The sequence below is a fragment of the Seriola dumerili genome, unplaced genomic scaffold, assembly GCF_002260705.1.
Source record: "Seriola dumerili isolate Sdu_G_001 unplaced genomic scaffold, Sdu_1.0 BDQW01000052.1, whole genome shotgun sequence".
Classification (NCBI taxonomy): domain Eukaryota; kingdom Metazoa; phylum Chordata; class Actinopteri; order Carangiformes; family Carangidae; genus Seriola; species Seriola dumerili.
Genome location: NW_019174307.1, coordinates 15,678,069 through 15,698,924, shown reverse-complemented (window position 1 = coordinate 15,698,924; position 20,856 = coordinate 15,678,069). Strand labels below are relative to the sequence as shown.

General features: G+C 41.9%; 1 protein-coding gene across 1 annotated transcript in view; it reads right to left on the bottom strand.

Annotated features, from left to right (window-relative positions):
- LOC111218357 (probable phospholipid-transporting ATPase IH) overlaps window positions 1-20,276 on the bottom strand; it is a 28,777-nt gene extending 8,501 nt beyond the window's left edge. Inside the window, exons 1-15 of the mRNA XM_022740624.1 lie at window positions 20,194-20,276; window positions 10,129-10,251; window positions 9,785-9,874; window positions 8,348-8,428; window positions 7,593-7,700; window positions 5,320-5,448; window positions 3,747-3,850; window positions 3,583-3,633; window positions 3,399-3,463; window positions 3,226-3,307; window positions 2,960-3,110; window positions 2,657-2,854; window positions 2,372-2,545; window positions 1,476-1,642; window positions 266-337 (exon numbers count right to left, since the gene is read on the bottom strand). Coding sequence (XP_022596345.1) covers window positions 266-337; window positions 1,476-1,642; window positions 2,372-2,545; window positions 2,657-2,854; window positions 2,960-3,110; window positions 3,226-3,307; window positions 3,399-3,463; window positions 3,583-3,633; window positions 3,747-3,850; window positions 5,320-5,448; window positions 7,593-7,700; window positions 8,348-8,428; window positions 9,785-9,874; window positions 10,129-10,251; window positions 20,194-20,232 — 1,634 coding nt within the window. The 5' untranslated portion in view covers window positions 20,233-20,276. The remainder of the gene's footprint in view (window positions 1-265; window positions 338-1,475; window positions 1,643-2,371; window positions 2,546-2,656; window positions 2,855-2,959; window positions 3,111-3,225; window positions 3,308-3,398; window positions 3,464-3,582; window positions 3,634-3,746; window positions 3,851-5,319; window positions 5,449-7,592; window positions 7,701-8,347; window positions 8,429-9,784; window positions 9,875-10,128; window positions 10,252-20,193) is intronic.
- Between the last annotated feature and the right edge of the window lie 580 nt (window positions 20,277-20,856).

Genomic DNA, 20,856 nt, shown 5'->3' with positions numbered 1-20,856 from the left:
CAAAGCTACCCTCTAATGGAATCTTGCTGCCTTTCATTCTTACTGATTATCTCGAGCATTTTGATCTGATTGAGCAGTTTCTAAAAACAACTCTCTGCCCGGTCTTTTGCGGTTGTAGTTTTGTGTAACCTCTGTCCAACATGAAACACAATCCGAATGGCTGCTTCCTTCCATGCAGATGATGTACGAGCGCAACTCCCATCAACCGACTCACTCCTGCTTTATCTCCTGTGGTGTAACCACAACGGACACTTAGCAGACCAACCTTTCAATCTCGTCATCTTTGTTGAGGATCTCCATGTAGTTGTCTTTCAGCCTCAGATAGGTGTAACCCAGCCTGGCAACGAGAGTGACGGAGGAATGATTCATTACAGTCTGACAGAAGGTATCCATACACACTGAGCAGTAGTACTCATTTCTATCACACTTGGAAAGGCTGCAGGTGTTCTGACGCATTCAGTGTAACAGGAGCACAGCTTACACGTACGCCATCTTAAGTGCTTCACATCTGCAAAAGCAATACGTGAGAGCAACACCCCGTGATGGGGCGTGATTGACCACGTGACCGCTCGCACATCTTTCTAAAGCTACGTTCAGACTGAAAATAGCACTGTGTTGAAAAATAATTAAAAAAGTAAATTCTCACCAGCACTGCTACAGGTACTGGTGAGAAGATGAAATACGACCAACAACAATCTTAAAGCTAAACAGAAGCTAAAACACTGCACAGCGGTTTAAAGAAGGACGATACAACTCTGTCAAAGTTTTACTGCAGCAATCAGCTCCTCCTCCACCTCAGGCATTAAGGTTTGAAAGTATTTTACCAGGGGTGCTCTTGTTTGATTGGCCAATAATTTCTATTACCAGACGGCATTGCAGCAGAAGCTGAGCCAGGACCAACTTTTTTTGTTGAACGACCCTGCGTTTCTTTGTTGGCAACGCAGTTGTCTCATTGAAATCAATGAGGGGACTGTGTTATTGACACAAAGCTAATGACAGTAGAACACAGCAGAAGACGTACTGGGCTGAATTCAAGGACATTTTTCTATGCGTTGGATCTTCACTCCATCTCACTGAATTTAAAATGAAACAATGTCTGTGCGGTGACCCTTTAGTGCTATAATGGGGTGTTGACATCTACATTTGTTAAAAAGTGTAGCGCTAGTATCCCTTTTTATACATCCTCCCCTAATTTTAGGACATTGTAGATGAACAATTATCTTTAATGGCTAAACAGCAAAGTTGTTCTTGACTGGCTAAAATCACTCTTCCTAATGTGTTGTGAAAAAAATGAATTTACCTGGTCTCCTAAAAATGGGGCATTATGAATGTAAAAGGTTACAGTTCTCTCACAGTTCACCTGATGTGTATGTAAACACTCTCAAATTGACAAAAAAAAGTCTGAACTTTTTGCATTTGAAGGATCGATGTGCTAGAATGCAACACATCTGAAAGTGAGTGTTAAGAGTGTTTACCTTTTCATTCCCTCCACCAAAGCCACCTCATCCGGCGAGGAGGAGATGTAGAAGGAGGTGGGCCTGCCCTGGTGGATGCCTCTCTTGATGCCATCCACCGTCTCCTCCTCCTTCACCTGCACCGTGTGACACAGACACAATGCCCGGAAAAACAGATCCTCGTGTTCCTACGAGGCAGACGCAGACAAATACAGAAACATACTTAATACTTGATCTCTATTTTATTCAGGCAACAGTTAAGTTCATCCCAAAGGTTCATCATTGAAGTAAAATACTTCCCGATACGTTTTTTCCCTTTTCAAGCAGTAATTTTGGATGGGAGTTTGGTGCTATTTAGTCATTGCTGTGGTATTTTTTTAATTTATATTTCCTAGAAAACATAGCAACAACACAGCATATCCATGCAATCTTTGCTTAAGTTTTCTACCCCTTTAGGTTTTGGCAGGGAGTGCACTTCTCTTTCTCTCTGGTCATCTGTGGTGGCGACTGCTGCTCGTGCTGACTACACAACTTTTCTTCTATTAAATCTAAACAAATCGCTGTTGCCGCTGCCAAAAACACAAAGCTCATCACTTTTCTGTGTAACAGAGGACTTTTTTCCCCATGTAAGACATGGAGGTTACAAAGAAAATGATGAAGTTTTCATGAACTGGATATACTGTAGAGGTCGTTTACTTCAGCAAGGGAAATGCAAAATAGACATTTGTTTATATTAAGATGTCAGTGGAAATTATTGTAATAGCCCTCCTGCCTGAAATGTGACATGTTAATCTGCAAGTGTCTCTATTCGGTAGCCAAGTTAGTAATGCCAATTTTCAATTCAGGCTGGATTTAGAAGCCTTTTTACTTTACAAACACACACAAACACACACAAACACACACACACACACACTTACTCTCCTGTATCCTCCAGGTGAGGAATCAATCATGTCTATACTGGAAGCAGCGCTGAGGATTTGCCCGTTGCAGATGGCATGCGGGATGTAGACGTTCCCATCGACACAACATTCAATAAACTCCATGTTGTTCTCAGTCAGAGTGCCTGTCTTATCAGTAAACACATACTCCACCTGATAGGGAGGAAGGGTAGAGTAAGGGCACGGCTGCTGAAAGTTTACATTCAGATATTGTATGCAAATGTTTGTGTGTGTGTGTGTGTGTGTGTGTGTGTGCTGATCTACCTGTCCCAGCTCTTCATTCAGATCGGAGGTGTTGACCTGAGCGCCCTCTCCCAGCTCTTCATCAAACATCTCCTCATCCCAGGTGATGAAATAGGAGCCGAGGAATTTCTGCATCTCCACCGTCACGTACATAGACACTGGGATGATGTAATTAAACAAGACCATGAAAGCGAGGAAGTCTGTGAATGCTCGGATCACCTGCGGTTGGGAGGAAGAAAGACAACAGCGATGCAGTTTTAAGGAAATGAGATTTGAGATTAGGCGGCAATGGTGCGTTTTTAAAGTAGAGGTTGATGAACGGACCACGTGCCGCTGGCGCTCGTTCTCAGTTCTGTGGTTGTACCAGGGCTCATCTCTGTCGGGAGACCACTGCCAAGCGTATTTCAGAACAGTGTTGATCACCGCTTTACTGATCAAGATGCACAGATACACTATGAGAAAGGCATTCATCGACCTGCAGAGAGACAAAGGGGAAAGTAAGGGTTGGGGTCATGGATCGGGAACCTGAACCAATCCACAAAGAACAACTCTAAATTATGCAGTGAGAGGAGTTTAGACATTACACATACTTTTCTACAGCGGAGCGCTTTTGAGATTTAGACTGGTAATTGAGCGCCATCTTGGTCTCCATGCCAGTGTAGACTGCAACAGCTGAGAGGAGAGAAAACACTGAGTTACCAAGACAATAATGACATCAGCCTTTCCTTTAACTGTTAAGCAGTGTGAATCTGCAATTTACTACCATAAATATGTTGTGTGTTCTTCAGTGTGGCTCCTCTAAGGAGCAAGTTCTCAGCCCCAAGTGGTCTGCAAGAATAAAACAGAAGCCCTGGCTGTATTTATTTCAAAAACACCATTAAAAACATTTATTTAATCAGAGAAAAAATTCAAAACTAAAGGAAAAGTATATTAAAAAGTACACTCACCTAGCTACAGGCTCTTCTTTGTCCTTGTAAATATTGATCCGTCCCACAAATCTGTGAAAGGTCACAGCGAAATCAAATCAAGACATATCAATAAAGGAAGATTCATTTCTAAGAGGTGGCAGGTCTGTGTATAAGATGCATCAGGGAGTGTATGTCAGACTCACTTGTAGAGGTCAGGCTGCGGTTGTTCACATTCAATAGTGGCATGTAGCGAATCCACCTCCTGCTCCGTTCTAAAGGCCATGGTATCTGGTACAGCATAATAGGTCTGAGATAGAAAGGTGGAGGAAGGGGGAAGAAGAAGAAGACAACAGAGGAAAATGTCACCCATTGCCGCTAATGAGAGCAGGGTTCATTTGACTCCTCAGCCTGGCTTCCTGCAGGTTTTCTAAATGACCAGGACAGCCAGGGAGGTGAGCTGCTAATAAAGCCCTCCCCGGGTCAGCAGAGGAGAGCATGCTGGGAAGGTGAACACAGCGGGAGGTCGCCCCGGGGGCATGTATGAGGAGGGTGGGTAGAGTAGTCTTCGCTACACTGTGGGATATGTGTGTGCGTGCGTGTGTGTGTATGCTCAGCCATGCATATGGTCATGTGAGTGACACCGATGAACATCAGAGAGGTGAAAATGTGAAATGCGGTGTGTGACATCTTCTGTGAGTCTGACTGCATGTTTTGATTGAAAATTGTAAGGCTGCAACTAATTATTCTTTTCATTACTTGTCCAATTATTATCTTCATTAATCAATTTATATTTTGCCATTGTGTCAGAAAAGTGTGAAAAATACTAAGGTGACATCTTCAGACTAGAAGGGCACTCATTGGAGCCTGTATTCACTGTTGGATCCAGGTAATTAGCTGGATCTGCACCAAATTGTACAAAGTCATAGATGTCAGCACCATAAATATTTCTGATTTTTTTAGATCCATAAACTATTTCCTGAGAAATTGACAAAAATCTTGCAATGTTAAGGAAAATGATAAAAAAAAATGGATCTGCCCCTAACCAGATCTTTACCAAAATTGAATGTGTTCTTCCCTGGCCCATGCAAATCAGTTCGGCACTTTTTGCATAATACTGCTGAAGAATAAACAGTCAAACAAACAGACACGGGTGAAAACCTAACCTCCTTGGTTGGGGTGAATATTGCTGATTAATTATCTGTCAATCTAAAAGATTAAATTATTAAACATTCATCAAGCCTGATCAGTTTAAAATCTGGAGCCAAAACCAAAAAACTGTCAGTTTCTAAATTAACATATTGGAGGGAACTGAAAATTTCCAAACCGTAAACAGGTAAGATATAGTGTAAATCCAAATGTGCTTAGTGAAACTATTGTAAAGCATTATATAAGTACGAAGAAGAAGAAGAAAGACTTACTTCCCAATAAAACATAATGCCTGGCGACAGTGCTGTTGTTTTCTTTTGTTGTCACTGACATAAAAAAGGTTTTCCCACTATATGTAAGTATATAAAACACTGCAACAATGCTGGTAATGTCATTATACTAATGTGTTGTTCTATTATTTCAAGAGTAGGAATGCATTATTTGATTAAAAAAATGCTTGACATTTTAGCATTTTAGAAGGCCTTAATATAGCTGTTTAACTTCCCAGACATTTGAAAGACCCATGTTAACCTTTAAGGTGTTTCTTTTTAGGTAATTAAATATGGTAACTTTAAGGTTAAGTGAAAAAAAACATTATTATAGTTAAAAATCAGGTACTAGTCCTGGCACCTTGTGACTAGACTCTCCATCCAGGCTGGTGGTGGTGACATAGCAGGTCCCATCATGACGGCTCGAGGAGAGCAGGATGAGGTCACAGGGGAAAGTCTCGTCCTCCCTCACAATAACGATGTCCCCCACCTGACGGAGCAGGACAGGCACATCACACACCCCGCAATGGCTTTTGTATTTTTGTAAGTATTTTGACAAGAGGTTCACGGAAACACAGAGTAAAAGACACACAGACAGACCTGCGGGTAATCGTCTGCTCATCCTTTAACATCCCTTTTTTTTTTTTTTTTCCAAAGGATTAAGAAGTTGCATAACAGATTATGCGAGCGGAGCAGGCTTAAGCTCTGATAAATCCCATCTCCACGGTGACCATACACATGACACACGCTCTCTGATTTTGCATGATTAATATATTCATCATTATTCCTGCTCCCAATTCACACTCTAATCCTCTGTGTTTGATCTACAGAAGTGAGAAACCTTGGTAGAGAAAAAAAAGCAGTAGACGGAGAGACAGATGGAGAGAGGAGCGGAAAGAAAGGACTAAGTGAGAGAAAGACGGGGACAGTGACAGATTGAGACAAAACAGACAGAAGGAGTTTCTTTACATGTGAATGTAAAATGTCTGTCCTGATTAATCAAATCAGTGAAAAAAACCACTATGGTAACACAAACTAACACTCTGTAACCTTTAAGGCTGTGTAGCTGTGTCGAAGCCTCATTCTGAGATGACCCTCTACATCCCACACACTCGACGGGAGCAGCAGACGCAGCAGAAACGAGACCCACCAGCACCTTTTAAATACCCTCTTGACACAATGGGGAAACAAATCTGAAATATACTATACATCTACATAGGAGATGCTGAGCCAGACATTCACATTATGCAGCACCTCTGTTTTCATTCACGCTGGGATGATATGAGAGAGATTTCTGCAGCAACACGCGAGCTCAGTGAAACTGGTTCTTGTTTTTCAACAGAAATGTTGACATTCAACCCTGCATCTGGTACCGGGATTATGACTACTGTAAATAAAACTACATTAATGGGTGTCTTATTTTCTCTACTCTATCATCTCTTTATCATCCTTTCAATCTGCAGCATTGCCTGAAAATGAACACCGCTGGAGTCATTCATTTCCACGGTAGAATTTATATGGACCGATAGTGACCACAAAGAACTCCAACTTCTTTTTATTTATTTGTAGCCAATTTAGATGAAACCATAAAGAAATTCCCTCAAGGCATCACTGAGATATTGTGTTCATGAGAACGGGACGGACCGATGGATTTGTATTCTCATCGGTCGGTTTGTAGCCACATTCTGATTTTATCAATCAGAACACGTCTGCAAACCGACCAATCAGAATACAGCTACAAATTAACCAATTAGAACATGACTACAAACCCCCCACCCAACCAGAATAAGGCTACAAACCAACAAATCAGAATAAGGCTGACAAACTCTCACCGTGACCCTAACCTTTGACCTATGACCACCAAAATCGAATCACTTCGTTCTTCAGTCCAGGTGAATGTTTGCACCAAATTTGTAAAAATTCCCTAAAGTCCAGCGCTGGCTGGTAACACCAGCCTTTTCCTTTAAGACTTCGGTCCTGGTTACCAACCGATATTACACACGGTAACTGTGAGTGTGTTTTAATGCTTTAGGTCCAAGAGTTTAGTTCCAAATGTCACATCAATCTACCACTGGAGCTAACACACTTTGAGTCACTCCAGTAGAGGAGGCTGCTTTCAGGGCCACATTTGTAGGACTCTAGTTTTTCGTGACACTGCCACCTACTAAGTAATGATTTGTTTTACACATGTGTGTAGAACAATGCTAACCCTACCCCTTACCATAACTAATTTGCTAAATTTCAGTCATATAAGACATATCCAGGAATTAGACTGAGCCACACGACCAAACAGTGATCTACTGTTGCATCAGAATGACATAAGAGAACATAAGGGAGCGATGACAGCAATATCCAAACTCATGAAATACATCAGTCCTGTTCATTCTCCAGGGACCTCTTGCATGGTGTGCCAGGGGACACCGATTGTTCCTCTACTACTACTTCAGGGAAATTAATTGGCGGGAAAGAAAAGAGAGAAGAAGAGAGGAAGGAAACAACGTTAGAGAGGACTGCAGAGAGGAAGAGAAGGGGGGAGTGAGAGCGACAGATATAGAAAAAGTAAGCTATGCAGCAGTACAGTGGTGTTGCTTTGTGGCCTCAGGTGCTATATTGCTCTAATGAGGCCATTCTTACCCGTAGCTTGTGACTCTGCGTCCTCACCACCTTCCCCTGCTGCACCACGTCCACCGGACACTCGTTTATAGAGCAGTCAGCTTTGTGTCTGAGCCAGTCCTCATAGCCCTGAGAGAGATGCAGCAAGAGGGATGCAGCGAGAGAGATTGTGAGGAAGAGAAAGCCAATGTGTTTGTTGGCAGGGTAGAAACACAAAATATAGATTATTGTGCAGAGAGAATCAGGGCCAGAGCGTAGCATGAGATCAAGAGAGAGAGGGGGAGAGGTGAAAGTCATACACTGTAATTAATTAGCATCGTACTCCCTGAGCTTAGTGACCTCTTTCCTGGATTTCTAGCCAACACATCATGTTTTAGATTTATGTCCCAGTAAAGCTCAGGCTTCCTTAGCCAGAACAGCTTCATCTATCACTGATAGTACCCCATCCCTCAGTACTGAGATGTGGTGGAGAGGATGCATCTCCCAGGGGCATGGGATACTCAGCTAGAGTGATTAACAGAGGAGACCATTCATTATCATATTTCTCACATCACCAGACATATTCAATGGCATGTCCTTTCGCTCAGAGAGGAATGCGTATATACAGATAATAGAGCAGCCGATTGGTAGAGACAGAGAGAGAGAGAGAGAGAGAGAGTATGTGTGTGTGTGTGTTTGTGTATGTTTGTGTGTATATTTGAGGCGGGGAGTTAGTGTGTGTGAGGGGGATGATCGTTGAGGGCAATATTTCCTGGAAATGTTTGTGTGTGTCCTACCTGTTTTATGGCGGTGACAGTGATAACAAAGAAGAGGGGCAGGCCGCTGGTGACTGGGCTGGTGGGGGTGTCGATGATAAGCTGCAAGGGAGAGGAACAGTGGGGAGAAGATGCAAGGGATGGGGGGGGGGGAACGGAGAAGAGAGGGGAAAGGATGCCAAGTAATGCAACGCTGAGTAAGGAAGTGCAGCAGGGAAAAGCTTCTGTAATAAGGAATCAAGCACCAATCTCACAAAGTTAAAGTATCCCAGTAATCAAATCTTGTTTTATGTATCCCATCTGCACTTACAGGAGGGCAATACAGCAAAGCAGGACCTTTGCCGTCAACAAAAAAAAGAAAAAAGGAGCACAAACACTGCTGCTGTGTGCCATGCCCAGTTTGTCTCATTAAGAGGGTGCAGTATTTCACATGCTACTGATAAAACATACAGCACACAAAGACCCAAGCAGCAGCTGCATTGCATTCTGGTAAACTGCTGGTAAAGAAATCGATGATGAGTTCGTCAACATGTAGTGCAATGTAGTGTTTCTCTTTGATTCGGATTTAGACAGACGGACACTGTGCAGTACGACGCTCATCATTTCAGGATAATATCATGGTAGCAATTTCAGATTATATTGGTAATTCAGGTAACCTCAAGAACAGGTGCAGGATTCAACTATTCATCTTGGATAATTGCTCTTATTGTGAAATTGGGAAACAATGAAGGCAGGGTCTTTAACCAACCATGAGTTAATTTTAAGGCTATGAGGGTCAAGAAACGTCTGAAAATGCAAAAATGTCATGTACGGCAGTTTATGGCTCATATGGAATGATATTTTTCTCTGTTTCAAAGATCTACACAATTAAATTCTACGAGAAACTATAAGAAAAGTTAGTCAAGTAAACTTACTGACTTCTGAAATGTATCAACAACTACTGGATGAACTGCCATGAATTTTGGTACTGACACTGATGTTCCAAGTAAAGTCCCGTAAATTACACCAAATCATCTGCTGTGTTTAAAATGTTTTCATCAGATTTTCTGGTTCCATAGATTCAAGAGCAAGTCAAGCCAACTTTAAGTTTAAGTTTTGAGCTTCGTAAATTTTAAGCTTTCTTCAAAAAACTACTAAAAAGAATAATCAGCAATCTCATCTACACTACATGGTTACGTACTGTATGTATGAAAAATATGGCCAGCGTTCAGCTGTCTGAACTTCTCCAGCTGCCCTTCAAATATCTTGATGCAAAGCCATGGACTATAAATAAACATGGGCCAGTTTCACTTAGGAAAGAAAAACATTACATCACAAAAGCTGCCATTCATGAGATCATAGGAAGTTTTTTTCGTTTTTGTTTTAACAAATGGAGAGCTAGGATAGTACTTCCTTCCTTAGCTGTATTTTCAGATTAAACAATTTACAAACAGGTCGTAGTTTTCATGAAAATCTCACCTGGACCAGGAATATGACCAGGAAGTAGAAGTTAGCGATTCTTCTGAACTGCTCAAACAGGTTCTTGGGGATGAAGTTCCAGAAGGTGTACTGTGGGACAGAGTGACAGCAAAATGACTACCACACACATAAAAACAGGGAGAGAGACAATGGTGCATCGTAACAATCCCTCTGGCAAGACTAATGCTGACGCACAGCTTGATGAACACGAGAAGAGCGAAATGTGTCATCCTTAAAAAACATGGCCACAATAGGGATTACATGGTTGTCTGAATATGAAACAAAGGAATAGCGTGGTGATGAACAGTGCTGTGGCACTGACTCATGGGCTGTGGCTCGCTCACCTTGGAGGAGACAATGCGGTTGTCGGGGTAACGCTGAGGGATGTAGGCCTCAGCTCCCGGAGGGGGTTCTTTATGCCCGATGTACACCGTCCGGCTGTCCACCCAGTTCTCCTCCCCCACACACTGAGGGAGACAGAGATCATATATAGATATAAATAGCAAAACAGGTAGAGAGGAAGAAATGGGTTGAATCACACTGTTCAACTGCATTCACTTACAATTCATGACCTACTTACTATTACCTGACTTGTATTTTTATAACCACATTGATTCAATTTAAAATTAATGTCACCAACCCTCACCAACACTTTACACTCATGCCAAAATTTCTATAAACCATGCTTTTACCAAATGCAGACTGACACAGTATGAACTATACATGGTCTGCTACATATTTATACATCTGTAGTTTATAATTATTATCCGAAGTTGCGTCTTCTGCACCACAGAGCTAATATACCAAATTTTATAGGATGCACAATTTTGTATTTTGTTCTCAGCAATAGCAACACTAATGCTGAAAGGATTAGAGAAACAGTCAATTGCCAACTATACTGATAATCCATCAATTCCTTATTAAGCAAAAATGTCAATGATTTACTCGTTCTAGCTTCTCAAATGTGAGAATTTTCCTGGTTTTCTGTTTGAGATCACACAAAATAGTACAGATGCACTGATCGGATGCATCAGATCAGTAGTGTGGGGCCGATACTGACCTTTTTAAACCGATCGGGTATTGGCCATGATGTGGCCGATTCACAACATCACATTTTCTTAGTTAATTACATTAATTTAGTCTCACAGTAACTGTAGCCTCATTATTTGAGGTCGGTATGTGTGAGTGTATGGGTGGATGTGGCATGTAAGTGCTTTGAGTGGTTGATAAGATTAGGAATGTACTAGTTAAGTGTACGCCATTTACCACTTAGTATTGAGAGAGAAAAAGTTGGATTGGTATACTGCCACTAAACAACTAGTTTCGATTTATTCCTCAATGAAATAAACCAAATCAATGAAACAGACGTAATATCAATTATAATGAAAATGTTATTAATGATTAACTCCTTTCAAAATTTCGATCAGCTTAGACAGACACTGTCCTGGATTTAACATTGCGATCAAGAAACAGAATGTTACACAAGACTGTGTTACACGACTTCAATAACTTCTTTTAACAAACAACCGCGCAGACAAGACAGGGCCGACTAAAGGATGAGCGTATGTTTGTTGATGTGTGTAGGTGGGATCAGCTCTGAGTCACACAAGTGTGGATTTGTCATTTATCTTCTCAATTCTTCCTGCAGGACCACTCTGCAGTCTGCACTTCACTGCAGCCGCTCATTATTCTTTTTCCTCTGCACAGGTCCACAACAACACGCAACTCTGTGAATCTAATGTCTAGATACAAAATAATGAATACATATTGGATCGTGTGCATGCAAACCTCCATCTCTGTTCATCTCTCATCTATATTATGTCTAAGTAGCTCCCCGGGGACCAACACAGTGCATTCTGGGATTTTAGCGCAGCACATATTTTTTCCAAGGTGTCCTTCATTAAAAACTATTGTGGGACAAGTGCTCTACAAGAAAAAAACAAGAGTGAAGCGACCACAACATTCAGCTGTTTGTTTCCATCTGGCTTCCTACATGGCTCCTAATGCTTTGGCCTGAGTGGGCAGTGTGAGCGTAGCCTTTGGCAAAGCAGCCTGCCTGACACAGCTCAAATCAGAAGTGTTGACCATTAGCAGAAAAGTTCTGGAACAAGCACCTCAGTGGAAGCAGCGCTTCACTGCTTTAAATGTCCTCAACATTTTGGCAGAGATATAGCTCATCATTGCCAATGAGCAAAACTTTTAATGTCTTTGTGTTAAGAGTCCACATGATGTAAATTTAACACTCTAATCTTGTTACATTGATTCCCAGTAACCTTGTAGTTTGAAATCCATAAATTTTAACAAGCATAAGTTTGGACACAAGCTCAAACGAAGGCTACTTAACTTTTCCTGACTGAAATCTGCAGGAAAAAATAGCAAATCACAATAGTGAAAAGCTCAGAGTCACACATCTAAACTTATCCACTGTGATCAACAGGCGCTTAGCAGGGGGATAAAAATAGACTTGAAGCCAACAGTGTCAGCCGGCTTGAGACCCCTTCAAAACATTAGGAGGGCAACATGACCCAGAGAGATACAGTGAAATGGAAAGAAAGAGAGAGATGGAAAGTGAGGCGGAAAAAAGAGAAGCAGACAGAGGGGGAGCAAGCAGCAGGGGCAGGAGTCGCAGGGGGACAGAAGAATATGACACATAATGACAGAAAGAAAGAGTAAAACCAAGGCAGATTACACTTACAAGTTCCTTTGTAAAGGGAATGTAAATGACCAAAACAAACTGTTAAAAATACATGCAATCTGTTGTAGAGATATAGAGTGTCATGTTCACTGGTCTAAAGTCAAAACTGTGTCAGTAGAAAGTCAAAAATAACTCCCTGGGTCCTGTTCTTCAAACATGCCTCAAATAATGCGCGCTAACATCACGTTAGCTAGCTAAAATGATCATGTTAAAGAGGCAATATGTCAGTATTTTAGTTTAGGACATTAAAAAATTAACTAAGATTATCAACAGAACGTGAGGAAATAACAGTTTTGACGTTTTGTCAAAGACATCTACTGAAGTTAGCACGTGGTCTCATCTTTGTACCTCAAGAAGCAATATTAGGTCAGCGCTGTTGCGTCTAATCTGCCCTCAGTCCAACGTGAGAGAATTGAGTATTAGGAACTGTGAGTAGACTATAAACCTGTGTTGCAGCTGTCCGCTCTCAACGTCATTCCTCAAGTTCAGCTATTGATGCTGCTGCTCTCCCTGATGCTCCTCAACCTCTCGTGGTTCGTCCTCGTCTCCTTCCACCACCACATCTTCCCTGTCTGACTTCGTCGTCACTCTAACAATAATGAAGGAAACAGCCTAACAGCAACATAATCAGACTGCAAGTTAAACCTGTGTGGAAAACATTATTCCCCAATCAACAGCCCTCTGCTGAGTTTAGATTTGTTCAAGCTAACGTTAGCTAACGTTGTCCCAGTATGTCCAATGACCACAAGGGAAGGAGAGGGGGGAAGAGGGACCAAAGACTGCATTTCCTTGTTTCTTATGATAGGTGCGGACACCGCAGCTTTTTGGCAATATGCTGCCCCCTATTTGTTTGGAGTATGAACTGGATAGTTGGCTAATTCTCACACATTGCTTCTTTAAAAACTGTTTATTGCTCTGACAACATCTTCAGTTATAAATAATCAAATCAAGTGTGCAGTAAAAACACAGGCTCTTTATCTAGGGTCGGACAATAAACAGAACTTTACAGTAAGTGCAATGAATCTGTTACTAAAGGACAACATCTACAGTTTCCTATAAAACACAACTACTCTAACTGAATCCCATAAAATAAACTGAGGATAGTGACAACAAGCAATAATATTAGAACAGATGCTCAACCAGCAAATCAACATACAGTCTACTCCAGAACAAAACAAACTGGTCATATTGTTAAAATAATTAATCAATACAAGTTAATAACAAATGCATTATATCAGGGAGAGAGGACGTTAAATGAAAAAGATCAATTAAATGATGACTTTAAATGACCCCTCACACAAAGAAAACCATATTTTACATACAGGTTGGCTAGGCAGAAATTGATCATTATGATTTACTGTCTTAAATGAGTGATTTTGAGCAAAGTGTAACTTTTAGTAACAATTAGTTACTGAGATAGATTTTTGTTTTACACACATGAAGTGTTTGGTGTCATACAGTGCAACGGTGGATCATCATTTGATCCATGTTGTGGTATACAACATTTTTGGAAATATTTTTTCATAAATATTATAGCAGTTTCAACCATATCTCCATCTACATATAAGTCAACATAATATCTACCTCTTTCCACTTCTACTTCTGTTTACAGTTTTCTCCTAAATACGCATTTCCCTGATTTAATCATTTATCCCGTCGTCACTCTATCTGCACTGTTTCCTCTCTTAGCGAGTGTCACACCCTGACATGGTGACTGTGGGAGAGGGATGGAGAAAGACGCAGAGAGATTGCATTGTGGTTTGTAGTTATCTGATCATTAATCCTCACTGATCCGTATCAACCCCCGGCCCACTGTTCCCTTTTCATTCTACTGCTCCATCAGACAAAGTGGCTGGCTGGTTGGTTGGAGGACATGGAGGCTTTGTCTTTATTAACAACACTGAAACAGCCTCCTCACAGAGAGGCTGGTCTTACATCAATCATCAACAATGACAGGATGGATTTGATAACAGAAAACGTCCCACCACTGCAACTTTTCCTTTTATGTTTCAAACTGTACAATGGTGCACTCTCTTGGCTGGATGTTTTTCAACTGTTCAAACTCTGAATTCATGAGAGAGAACAGATGCAGGTCTGCTATTTTTAACATTTGAAATGCTGCTTTACTATTTCTAGTTCGGGCTTTCTCTCGTGGCGTGCCTAACATTCGCAGATGCATTGCTCCATAGCCTTTTACAGGACTATGGATGAGTTAATCTTCATAGTGGAAAAATGACCCCTGACCCCGGTACTGCCAGGATCTATCCATGCTGTCTTCATGATGTAGGTTCTTTCTACCACAGAGGTGTAATAAAAGGTATACACCATTAACTGGCTTGATTAAAATCATCATGTCTCATCCCTCCTCCACCGTCACACCATGCTGTGCTGCAGAGGCACACAGCATGTTGAGCAGGTATCCTTCATTAACTCACAGATCAAATTCCCCTGACTGAACTCTTCCCTAATGAACTGCTCATGTCAGCTGGACAGAGGATGTAGAAACATACAAACATGGTTACACAACATCCATGTGCAGGATGTGATACATTTGAGTAGATTATCAATTTAACAGGCACCATTATGAGAATATAGAAAATGATAATTGGAAAAATGTTATTATTGAGAGCAATTTAAAATATGAAGGTGCAAATGTTTCTGAAACAGTAACAGCCATGTGGCCGATTGTGGCTGTTCTTTGTATGTTGAGAGCCTAAATGTAAGAAAAAGACAGTTCTCACATAGTTCTCACACATTAGTTGTTAGTGAATATTTATGGCCCCTAACTACCAGGTGTGACTACAGACTAGCTAACTGGGCTAACTGACAAAGCCAATGTCGCTCCCTAATATACAGTATGACCAGTTTAGATTGAAAGGTAAAAGTTGAATGGACCCTTCATAAATTGTTCTTTCATAATGACATAATAACACAAATATCCCCAAAATAACAAAACATTACGCAACATGACTAGTTGAATAGCTTTGGATAGGTGAGTTTCCAGTATAAATAATTGATTATTTTCATTTACACTTTACATTACACAACTGCAACTAGCTAGTAGTTACAAAGAACTTAATAATAAGGATTTTACACACAAACCTAGTAATGAATTTATGAATAACTGGCACAACCTAATCCTGTTTGTGCATCCGAATGTATGAGCAAAGTTTCACTGATCTAATCAGAGAAAGTAGCATAATCGCTTATCAAACCCTCTCTGTGTAAATTTTGGGTAGGAATGTTGAAAGAAAAGCAATAACTTATTGGTAGAAGCTCGGGAAGTCTGCCATAGCATTCGGCAAAGATAAAAGGAGCCTCGAGACCTTGATCAGCTAAAAAGGAAGGAGGCTACCTGTTAAATATGCACTCCACTGTTACTCATTTGCCATTAATCACCATAGCAACACAGTATGCCGGCAGCTATGCTACATCTGCAAGTTCATAACAGAAAGAAACAGCTTCACACGGAGGCTTTGTTATGTATAGACTGAAGATCAAATGCGTCGCATTTTCTCCTTAATTTAATGCAGTGAAACTGGATTCGACAAGATATTATGAGATTTTAAGGAAAATATGTAAGTATTACTGTTCCAGAAAATATCCCCAGGATCTCCTTGGTGCTTTTATTTGGTTCAGCTAGGACTTATTAAAAATCCTTTTTTCTGGAACAAAGTAGAATGAAAGAAAAAAACATCAAAAGCAGCGGCGAGGAAGAAACTAATTAAGTAAGGAGAGGGAACTTAGCTCAAAGGGAATGTAAGTGCCATTAGCTGTTATAATTATTTATTAGAGAATAATATTATGGGGAAAATGCTTCACAGGTGCAGACAGAAAACACAGACGTAGCAGTATTTTGGTTTGAAAATTTGGAAAAAGTAGTGACCTTCAGCCAGTACACACTATCTCCTCAGCTGACACTGATGACAAAAGCCACCAGGCCCCTGATGACGCAAATAACTGTATATCTGCAACAAAATCAAAGGATAAATATTAGGAGATTACTTTAAAATGACAAAATTTATATTCCGTTGTTGCCCTAGCTCCCTCTCCCACTTGACTTGCCGTGATCCAACTGTTACATAAGTCTTTAATCCAGCTGTGCTACTTCTCGTCTCCCGTCCTTCTCTTCTCTCCTTTTTCTCCCACCACTGTAATCTGCATCCTAAAAAACCCTCTTTCTCATCTTGCTTGCTTTCAGCGCCGACAACATGCTAACACAGGCTCGAAACTGTGCCTTCTAATGAAACGTCTGTCTTCAGGGACACGCTGTGGGAAACAAAAATCATTCTTACGAAGCAGCACGCCAATGCATGGCTGTTGTGTCTGATATACACGCTGGCCAGCGGGAAAAGCTCGGCCCAAACACAAATCCTCTGTGTTTTTCTCACCTACAGCCTCTGTCTCTCCTCCGGGGCCCCAACTCTAAGGGGGGCAGGGGACAGGAATAGACTGCCCTTAACCGTTTGTAGCAGTGCGAACCACTGTGGTAAACAGTAATCTAGCAGGCTGTGTTCGGCCTTTCAACACCAGCCCGGGGACTCAAAGAGCTGTAAAGTTGCTAGAAACCTTTCTAAAGCCCTTCAGCACTCCGGGACCTGCTGGCACCTTTTTGATCAAAGGCAGACATCGCTGGCCTTTCTCTTTTATCTGCTGAGGTTGTGAGAGGTCTCTGCAAGAATAACAGTTACACATTCAGAGATAAGATGTAAAGGAGGGTGAGGATAGAGGGGGACAAGGGTAAATCAAGCTGAAGGCAGGAGAGCGTAGTGGCCACGAGGCTGATATAGATCAAAATGCTGTTATCACAAGAGACCATTACATGACATAAAAGGTAAGCTGTACAAATAAGAGGACATATTGAAGTTCCTATAAGGTATTAGGTTTTTTTTTTTTTCAACATCCCCCACATATAAGCATCGTTCTTATCCAGATCATGACCTCATGCATTTCTCACGGTTTGTGCCTGTCTGAGGCATAACACCATCGCTATTATTATTACTACCAGACGACAAAAAGGGCACGGAAGAGAGGGGAGTGGAGACACTTGCAACAAATGCACTGACCAACACACGCACACGCACACGCACACGCACACACACACACACACATTATCTTTTTAAACCACTGGAGGTCATTTACCAGATAAATTAATTATAAATAAAAATCTCTTCCTGCCATGTCGTGGCCCTGGGTCTGCTCACACACACACACACATTATCTTTTTAAACCACTGGAGGTCATTTACCAGATAAATTAATTATAAATAAAAATCTCTTCCTGCCATGTCGTGGCCCTGGGTCTGCTGACATACCAGAACAAGAGTGCACACATACACACACTCCTATTATACTGTATATCTTATTGCATGAGGGCTTAGCCTAGCTTTTATTCCAGCAGAGAGAAAAAAGTTGAACAGATTTAGGTTATTACGCAACAAAATGTCCCATTTAAACTTCATGCACTGCAAAACACCATGACACCATATTTTTCTTTACAAAAACTATTTACTGAACTGTAAAGGCTCAATTCACCAGCGATTTTTCTTGAGTTAGAAAACAGACTTATGAGCAGGACAGAATGCACCGCCTCGAGAAAATTTAATTTCCTTCTCATTATAAAGTGCTGCACTGGATACATCTGAATAACTGTCTGCAGCTAACAATAAAGTTTATCAGGCAAAACAGTTTCCCGCTGCAGAGTGAAAGCTGATGCACCAGTGGTCAAGATGTAGGTTTAGTAATAAACATGTGAACACAGGTCATAACAAAGACTGTTGTCTTTTATGATTAAATTTCTTCTTTGGGTGTCTACAGTACTTTTTAGTTCGAGTTGTTTAGTTCATGTTTGTTTAAGTCAGACTCTAATGGCCATCGTTCATAGTGGTTGTTGCACTTTGCCGTTCTAACCCTGAAAAGTCTGGTGTGCTGTACTTTACAGATATATTAAAACAAACCAAACCAAAAGCAACGCAGAGTTGAGAGACACAAATGTCCCTCGCATAAAAATACGTCAAGGACAAGCCACAAGTCAGTGACAGCGTGATAATAAGGGAACAAGATATGAAGTGAAAGGCTCATAAACTTGCCCAGTGGAGTAGAGTGAACTAAATCAGACATATATCCTTTAATGGCTGAAGGTGATTTACAAATTCTGCATTTTTTTTCTTTCTTTTTTTTGATAAAAGCATGAAGGCGTTGGAGGCTGGTTACATTTGGATAGTGACCTTGATGTGAGTTTACTGCTCTCTGTCCAGAGAAAAGGCTTGGACGCCGTGCTTATCACACGCAACCTTGCATGATGTAATGTTTGTTCTTCTGCATAGTCTCACTAAGGAGCAGCTGTTCAGAATATGGCAGGGTTAACAGAGGCTGATTCGCAAAGTAACACAAGCCCACATATATGTCAACCATCTGTCCAATTCCAAATCAATATGTGGATAGTTAAATTAATGATTAATTCCTTGTCTACTTCATAATGTTGCAGAGTGAGGATGCAAAGGGAAAAGGGTGAGAGATGAGGGGCGTCTTCAATAACCCCAGCCCTCCCTCCTCCTCCTCTCCGCCTCCGTGGTGGATCTGATTTCCCCTGATATTAGCCCTGCTGGAGCATCCGTCAAGCTCCCTACACACTGTCACCTGCCCGCTGCACACACAAATACACACACAGTGCACACTAATGTGTACAATACAATCTTGACGAATCAGAAACACACAAACACACACACACACACACAAAAGCATGCACCCTCGCGCACAGACAGATAGTTATCTTCAAAGCACCTGAGCCAGTTTTAAGGTCAGGTTAAAGGGTCGCAGATTGTATGCAGCAGATGTGTCGATACTCCAGAGGTGCCCAGTCTGATGACCATCACCGGGCCCCCTGTCAGAGTTGGTTCTTACTAGACACTTTTTTTTTTCTTGTCTTCAATTCAGCTGCCCACAAGCCAGCTGCTTCCTGCACTGGCAGATAATCAGAAGCTGCTGATGGCGCCGGCCTGTTCAGACCACACCACCCAGTAATACGGTTATAGTTAACCATCATCCGCTTTGTTATGATGTTGATATTTCCTGCTCACAGAGAGACTACATCACCAATTAAAGATAATGAAGGGGCCCTGCTGGAGTCTCTATGTTAGTGAGAGTAAGTTTTACTGAGCACGTCTATTTTAACCTGCAGAACTTTCTGCTCCATCAGGCTGGAAGTGAGACCAGTTCACAAACTAACGCAGCAGAAAGAGTCTCTACAAAGGCCTCTCAAGTCTGTCTCTGAGCCCTTATTGGGATTTATTGCCTATGCAGACCAGGGCAACTGGAAGCCATGAGATAGTTTAAGCATGCCTGCATGTTGTAGTTCACTAAAACAACTTAAGTGGGCCAGCCAAGTTCATTTCTATTCTACACATTCACCAGCAGTCACTGCATCTGTAGCCACTGGCACATTCCCTATTCAGCCTCACAAAAAACATTGTAAAGCCCACAGTCAATGGCCTGCCAAAGCAGCTGGAGTGAAATGTTTATCATTGCAGACGAGCAACGTGTTTATCACCCCCCCCCCCCCCCCCCCCACTCCCGCAGGGTGGTGTGCAATCCAATCTGCAACTCATTTCATAGATGCAATAGAAATAGAAAGATGAAACATGCATTATATACAGGATATACACACAGAGCTACAGTTGTGACAGTGTTGACAGACGGGAGGGGGGGGGCCTTACGTATCTGCTGATGATATTCCGGAGCAGGGTGAAATCCATCCTTTAGACAGCTCCGGCGGCGACTAAACTGTGCAACAGAGACGTGCAGCTCTCCTTGGGTCTTCGTAAACGCTACCTAATGTGGATCTTTCCACCAGTATCCATCGCTCACCACCACCACCACCACCACCGCCGCCGCCGCCGCCGCCGCTGTGTCTGTGATAGCGAGGAGCAGCGGTCTCTCAGTCGGCTGTTCTGATTTTCATGGCATCCCTGTGAAGAGCCATGCAGCGACCGAGCGATCACAACGAGCCACACTCACCCTACCGCTGGCTACATTTCAGGAGAGACTTCACCGCATGCACACCTCCAAACCTCCGGCTCGTCTCGTTGCTAACTCTCCGTTTGATGAAGTGTTTTATTCTTGCAGGGGACAGCCTGTGTCCCGCTCTGTGCTCCGGCGGTGGCCCTCGGTGTAGCGGCAGCGCGAAGCGTCCACAGCGCTCACCCGTCAGATGACTACGCTACGCATGCGCACTGAGATTTTCTCGCATCCCCCGGAATATGTCTATGTAGTGCACTAAAAGAAGAGACCGTAGTTTCACATGCTCAGTACAATTTTGATGTTCTTGTACTGTACTTAAAGTTTTACATTTTATGCATTACGTTTTATCTCTACTCCAC